This window comes from Atta colombica, unplaced genomic scaffold (genome assembly GCF_001594045.1).
Source record: "Atta colombica isolate Treedump-2 unplaced genomic scaffold, Acol1.0 scaffold238, whole genome shotgun sequence".
NCBI classification, from domain to species: Eukaryota; Metazoa; Arthropoda; class Insecta; order Hymenoptera; family Formicidae; genus Atta; species Atta colombica.
In genome coordinates, this window is record NW_017259336.1 from 191,109 (window position 1) to 198,598 (window position 7,490).

The 7,490-nt window shown below is 33.3% G+C and overlaps 1 protein-coding gene across 1 annotated transcript in view; it reads right to left on the reverse strand.

The window, feature by feature from the left end:
- Nucleotides 1-2,850: 2,850 nt before the first annotated feature.
- LOC108688782 (putative ATP-dependent RNA helicase DHX33) overlaps nt 2,851-7,490 on the reverse strand; it is a 5,656-nt gene continuing 1,016 nt past the window's right edge. The window contains exons 2-8 of the mRNA XM_018195190.1: nt 6,806-7,130; nt 6,081-6,373; nt 5,556-5,788; nt 4,887-5,237; nt 4,336-4,534; nt 3,866-4,142; nt 2,851-3,294 (exon numbers count right to left, since the gene is read on the reverse strand). Of these exons, the coding sequence (XP_018050679.1) occupies nt 3,118-3,294; nt 3,866-4,142; nt 4,336-4,534; nt 4,887-5,237; nt 5,556-5,788; nt 6,081-6,373; nt 6,806-7,130 (1,855 nt within the window). The 3' untranslated portion in view covers nt 2,851-3,117. The remainder of the gene's footprint in view (nt 3,295-3,865; nt 4,143-4,335; nt 4,535-4,886; nt 5,238-5,555; nt 5,789-6,080; nt 6,374-6,805; nt 7,131-7,490) is intronic.

Here is a 7,490-nt window from a genome sequence, read left to right on the forward strand (position 1 = left end):
GTATGACATTGTGTAATATGTTCTACAACTTACGATCCATCTGTCCGCGTAAACATGGCCTTAATGGGAGGAGCCGGGATTGCTTCTTATAACGATCACTACAATATACCAATACAATTGCTTCCTCGTGGATTGTCAAATTCTCGCGAAGTAGATCATCATTGCCACCGACGAGATATAGTATCTCATCGGTGTCATCACTGACAGAAAAAAATTATGAATAATTACTTTCAGATTAAGAAATCTATAATACTCCATTGTTTTGAAGAGTGAAATTAGATACTGGTAGATTGACAGTTGAAAGGCTTGCAAAATGCTCTCCAATTTCTCAAGCATTCTTGAGCCTTATTTTATTTGTACCCTGAAGGTACCTTCGTTCTACTACTACATTTGTATTATCCAAGTTCGAATTGTAAACGTACGAGTGTTGAAATATGGCTTCCTCTTTTATAATCAAATAAATTTTACTTATCTCTCTTGCCTGCTGGAAAAAAGATCCTAAAAACAAGAACATTGAAGATCGTCATTATACAATGAGGATTCCAGGTAGACGTCCAACAACGCGATAAGGTCTGTGAAATCGCGAGTCGGTGAAGTTTGTTAGTATTATCATCATCATTCTGGACGACGTCGACAAATGCGACTTTTTTAAGAAAATAAAAGAGACAGAGAATCAGAAAGAAAGAAGAAAAGTAAAATGTCTATTATATCGTTCTCTATGACAAGTCCTTTAAACATACAAAAATAATAAAAGTAAAGAAAACGAACAAGGACATAAGAAAAATAATATAAAGGAAAAATAAAATGATGATATGAAGTAAAAAAATTCAAAAGAAAAAAATAAAAATAAACTTTGGAGAAGAAATAAAAAGGGGTAGAGAATAGAGGAAGAGTAACAAGAAATGGATTTCTAAGACTAACATGAGAGACAAAAAAAAAGAAAAAGACAGCTATTTGCGCAACTATGTATTGCAAGCGGAGAGGATGAGAGACCGAGAAAAGAGATATAATTCGATCCTAGCTCGACGAGCGAATATCCTCATGTCATATAACTAACTCCGTGACGATTTAATCCTATATTGGATCTACTCTGTATCGGCGAACATATCCCGGTAAAGCTGCCGTTAAACTGAACCTGTGGATAGGTTGTCTATGCGGTTGTGTATAGAATTATAAATAACATATTTTCAAAGAATTTGAACACGAGTCATACTGTTAAATTCATAATATCAAATTACGTTCAATTTGAGTTATTTTTATAATCATTTCTATAGATCATCACTGTTCCTACTCAGCATATTATTAATTTAATTAAAACCGAGATTAAAACAATGGAGATAAACAATTTAATTCAAAATGTATTAAATTTGATTTACATTTAATTTATTATTTACTAAATCCATACGTTAATATTATTCACTTTAAAACTAACTACAGGAATGGATTAATTTATATTTTGACACACATATGGAAGTTAATAACAAAATTTTATTTAACTCAAGAGATTAGGTTGTGCTTTTTTAATATCAAATAGTATTAATGTCAGACGAAAATAATCTTTCAGTATGTGAAAAAAATAATTAAATTCTGCAGCGTTTCTTGCACGCGCGTATAATCTTTTTCGTACAAATAATGGATATGTAATGTCAAACTATACAATCAACTCTTTTATCCAATATGTAATGTCAAACTATACAATTAATTTTTGCGTTATTATTAAAGCTATTTTGAAAATTTCTTGCTTCTCATGTAATAATTTCCGCATAAACAATATATATTTAATGTTAAATAATCGATTGCTTTATTTGTGTTATAATTAAAGCGAGATATAATAAACTCATATATCCGAAATTGTTAAATTGCAATATTTAATCCACGTCCTGTATTTACAAAATCATTAGAATTTATTTTCATTTATATTTTATCACGACAAAAATAGTTTATATTTATTTGATATTTATAATAAGTAAAACTGTTAATAAGTAAAACTTTTAATTCTGCTAAAATTGCACTAATGTGCAAATAAAATAACGAGATGGGTTAAAAGCTACAGAACGTATGAACGTTAAAATTTTAATCTAATGGAAAATTCGCAGAACCGATATCACGGCTGCAAAAGGTCGAGCTAAGTTTTCTTCGCCTCGACTCGTTCGAGACGATTAGCCCGTGCCGTAGTTACAAATTCAATATTCTTTCTCCATAATTCTTAGACCATAATTATCTGATACGCAGAGCGCGATAAATGCAGGTAAGTGTGCAGCTATAAGCGTAACACCCCAGCGTAACATTCGCGGTTAAATTTACCTATTACTTTGCCAAAGTACGCGAAATTTCGTTCGCTGTTAAATCGTTTCGCAGTACTTACCATCAATGAACATTAAGCGTGCGTGGATCTGGTTAAGTCTTCCAGAATCTCCAGATGAGAATACTTCGAATTTCTTCGCAGCGAGCCCGCAGACCCAAATTTGCCGAGCCATCGATGCGCATTTTTTCAATTTACCGTAACAGTCGTAAATGTTTAAAACTCGTTCGGCTCCTGCTTTATAAAAACAAGATGTTAGGTATGTGTAGGAGAAAAAGGATAAAGAAATATAAGAAAAGGGAATTAAGATTAAATATTGAATGGAGATCGCTTTTTAGACGTCTATGTAGACTGTAAAGGATACTGGATATTGTTACTTAAGAAGTATTTGTTCTGCGTTGAATTCGTGGAAATCATGGAGATAGCAAACATACATTCGAGTAAGCGCGAAGGCGCGTGTTGAAAAAGAGATAATTCAATAAACAAAACGCAGCACACATACATACGATAATTAAAATTTATATTAACTAAATTTAATAACAGCGCTTAAAGTGTACAAGTGGTAGAAAAGATGATTCTTCTTAATCATGTATGTCTACAACAAAATTGCGCTCTTATGAGAGAGCTCAGTGGCGTAATTGATTCCGCTGAATAAATACATGTAAAATATCTATAGTAATCTTTTTTTACATTCTCGTATTATCAATTTCGAAAAGATCACTATATCGTTCTCATTATTCAGTGGCCTCAATTGTTTCACTTTACGTCAACAAAAATAAGGTCTGTATAAATAAAACGTAGGATAAAAAATTGCGTCAGTCGCGTTTCCCAGGGCCGATGTTCTTTTGCGTCAACCACGCCGGATCGATGACAGACAGACCGCGAAGGTAACATCTTCCGGTGGCTACGACCTCAGTGAATAGCAGTAATGGTGGCTTCGTACCGTGCAACGTCGAGGAAGGGTGTATGGTTACCGGCTGCTTCGAGCACACCTATATCGAATGCGTAATGCCATTACGCGATATTCTCTTTGTTTAGAAATTCGAGCAAGGCACAGATACAAACAACAGAGAAATACAAAGATAAAAATGAAAGTATTTAGAATTTCTGCGCGTATTCTTCATGGCTGCTTCTTAAATCTTTATCATTCAAAGGAAAAAATAAATACAGTAAAATGAAAGAAAAAGAAATGATTAATCAATAATTTGCTGATTAAAATTCATTAAAATAGCATAAAGAGAAATATTGGAAATATGAAAATTTCAAGATATCAAATGAAAGATACTTTTCTATAAAACCAATCATTACGCAATATAACGTTTATTTTAATAGTAAATATTTATTAAACATAAAAGTTCAGCCTTGTAATCGGAAGCAAATTCTATATTTTGTCATTTTCATGATATATATATATATATATATATATATATATATATCTACATATTATTTTATAATAAAGAGGGAAGAAAGAACAATTTTCAATATAACATTAAAAAATTGGCAGTAAGAAGAATGTAATAATACAGAAATAATACATACGCATGAAAGAGAACATTTACTTACCGTGACATACGTCTGATCCCTTTGCAGCTCAGCGAGGTTCTCGTATAATCCCTCGAGAAAAGCTTTTCTGAGTTGCTTCGTATTCGTTCCACAGCTCGCCTTCTCCAAATTCGCACGTTCCGCCAACGCCGCAAGCTGTTGCCTCACTTCCGACCCGTATTCCAGATTTCGATGGTGCAAGAAGTTCTCATGGCACCACACCTTCTTCTGCGCGGCGTTTTGGTATGCTCGGAACACATTCAACAACGTTACGTGATCCCCCTCAGGCGAGGCAAATCTGAAATTCCCCAATGAGAGTTACTCGAGCAACATTAAATGATAACTTACGTAAACCAATCGTGAATTTTGATAGAAAATGTACTCTATCGTGGACTACAATACTCTGTAATAACAATTAGATTTTATTTTGATTTCATCTTTCTATTAGTGTATATTTTTAGACGATAAATATATTGCAAGAAGGGCTGTACCGTGAACGTGCATTATAAGCCTGCTCTCTCTTCGTAGGTGGATCCATGAAAATCGATTCTCCGGATAATAAAGCAATAACCGTCAGTGCTTCCTCCAAACACCTGTGTTCCACCGACGCGAGGATCACTTTGGTAAATCGAGGGTCTAACGGGAATAGTGACATCGTTCGGCCGAGTGTAGTCAGCTGTGGTGGAGATCCTTTTAGGAGGGATTATATAAGAATTTATTGTCTCTATCGAAACAATTCCCATTATTCGCATCTTCGATACAATGAAATAAAAACGCAGTCTCAATAATCTCAACACTGACCAATTGTTTTCTTTCATCGCGTCTCAATCTCAACACAAAAATAAATTTATCATATTTTGATTTAATATTAAATGACAAAATTTTTTTTTAAATAGCACTAATAAAAATTAATAAGAAATTTAGTAAACCTTTAATATATAAGCATAACTGATGTATCTAAGCAGAATCCTTATTTTCTTCAAACAGATAAATTGAAGAAAATATTTTTATTTGTAAATATAAGAGATATCAGTAATATTACCTTTAACTGCACCCAGCTTTTCTAAACAATTCACGGCCACGTCTATGCTCTCCTTAGGCGGTTTATCCATGAAATCGAAAGTGGTAATGTCAACGCCGATAGCAAGCAGTTGTAGAGCGACTCCCGCGAGAGAACATCTTTGAATTTCTGGTATCGGCATATCTTTCATCTTTTCAAATTCTTCTCGTGTGTAAGCTCTATAACACTTGCCTGATGCTTCGCGAGCAGCTCTACCTGCTCTTTGCCAGGCTTGAGCTTGTGAGATTTTCTCAACCCTCAATACGTCTAATCCCGTTGTTGGATGATGTGTTCTCGCTTTGACCACACCGGTATCGATCACATGACGAATTCCTATGTATATTTAACTTCTATGTTAAGTACTCAGATTAGATTTTAATCGGTAAGGTCAAAAACAGTAACTATATAATTAATGTTCAAATAAGCGCAATGTTAAAAATAATTAATCTTGTGCAGTATGCCGCTTCAGTTATCGCGTTGGAAAAATACTATAAAAAAACTTTTAAAAATAAATTTCCTTTACATCTTATCTTATTTTTATAATTATCTAGCGTAAAAAAAACCTTAGCGCTGATAAAAATATTTTTATCCCTTCAATTTTTGTTTAGAGAATTAAAAGAAAAAAAGTTGAGGATAAAGATATATACGTACCGCCAATTGTGACGGACGTTTCGGCAACATTTGTCGATAATATTAATTTCCGCATTCCGAGCGCTGAAGGTTTAAAAGCTTCTAATTGCTGATGAGTAGGCAATGCCGCGTACAAAGGAAAGACTTTCAAAGGCGGATATTCCTGTCCGTCTAATTGTTTAGCCACTTGTCGAGCGGCTACTGTAGCCGCTTCTATTTCTTCTTGACCGGTCAAAAAGATGAGAATATCCTCGCTAGAAAATCAAAGATCAAAAAATTACTAAAATATATTGACATGTGTGGCGCCATGTGAGAACCATTAATTTATAACCGATGGATTTCGAATTTAATCTCGATCCTTATCTCGTATGTATCTCAGTTTATAAAAAATTGATTTCAGAATTATGAATAAAGAAATATATGATAAAACTGTAATCATTTCGAAAAGAATAAATTCTTTAACATACTAGCACGTTATCTATTCCTACATACGTTCTCTCTAGAATACATAATTTATATAACGTTAGAATTTCGTACTGTTCTTACTTTGCGGGTGCTTCGCGATGAATTTGAAACGCTGTGGCTAGCGCAGCGAATGCGTAATCCTGTTGCGAGGAGACGGCATGAAAAATCCTCAAGGGATGCTGACGGCCCTCTAGATACAACGCCGGTGCCTGGAAATACTCCTTGAATTTAACAGGATCCATTGTAGCCGACATAATTAAAAGTTTCAAGGGCGGCAAATTCTTCAATTTACGTAAATTCTGTGCTCGTCTCGCCACCCCAAATAGAACGTCGGTGTGCACAGATCGCTCGTGAGCTTCATCCAGTATCACTACCTGTTGCAAAATTACTTATGCAATAATTGGGATAGATAATCTGATAAGCAGTAAAAGAATGTTTAAATAGATTCTCTGGATTTCATAAAAATTAATCTCGGGGAAATTAAATATAATACTACCTTAACAGAAAAGCTTAAATTTTTATTTTTTGTTAAAATATTAAAATATCTAATTTATTAGAACTCAATTTAATTTATTAGAACTCAATTTAATTTAAAAAAGACTAATTCCAGAACAGTTTGCATAATAAATTTGTAAATTATATTATGTATATAAATTATATTTTGATAATATCTTTTGTTTTAATCTAAATTTATTTAAAACATCGTTGTTGTATTAATGTTGTATTAATTTTGAAATATAATCTTGCTCTTCTACAAATGACTATATCGCTTAAGCAATTGTGACAATAATATGACAATAATATACCGAGTAATCCGACAGAATCTCATCGGTCATCGCTTCTCGAACCATCATGCCGTCCGTCAGATATTTGATTCTCGTTTGCGGTGAGGTACAATCTTCAAAACGAACACAGTAGCCCACTAATTTTCCAGGTTTGACCCCTTGTTCCTGTGCAACCCGACGTGCTACGCTGACCGCCGCTATCCTTCGCGGTTGCGTGATGCCGATGCAACCGGATGACCCAGCAATCCCGGCCTGTAGTAACAGTTGTGGAATTTGCGTGGTTTTACCGCTGCCGGTTTCGCCTATTATAATTAGAGTACTGTGCCGACGTATCTCGTCCAACAGCCTGGAAATTCATAAACGATTATTCCTCTTAAATAAAAACAGTATATTTAAACAAAATAATATATTGTATTAAACATATAAAGAATATATAATATAATATTAAGTAAAAGTACACTTTGTCGAATTAATGCAATATTTATTATGACATAAACAAAAACAAATAAAGATAAACATTTTACACAGTTTATTTTAATATATATTTTTTCGGGTTATTATTAATCCTATTTATGTGTATCTCTATTATGCATATATATAATAGATTGTATTATTAATTCTACTTGTAGATATAATATAACATTTGTAACATAATAATACATGTAACATAATATTCACTTTACTTATGTAATATTGTCGAAATATA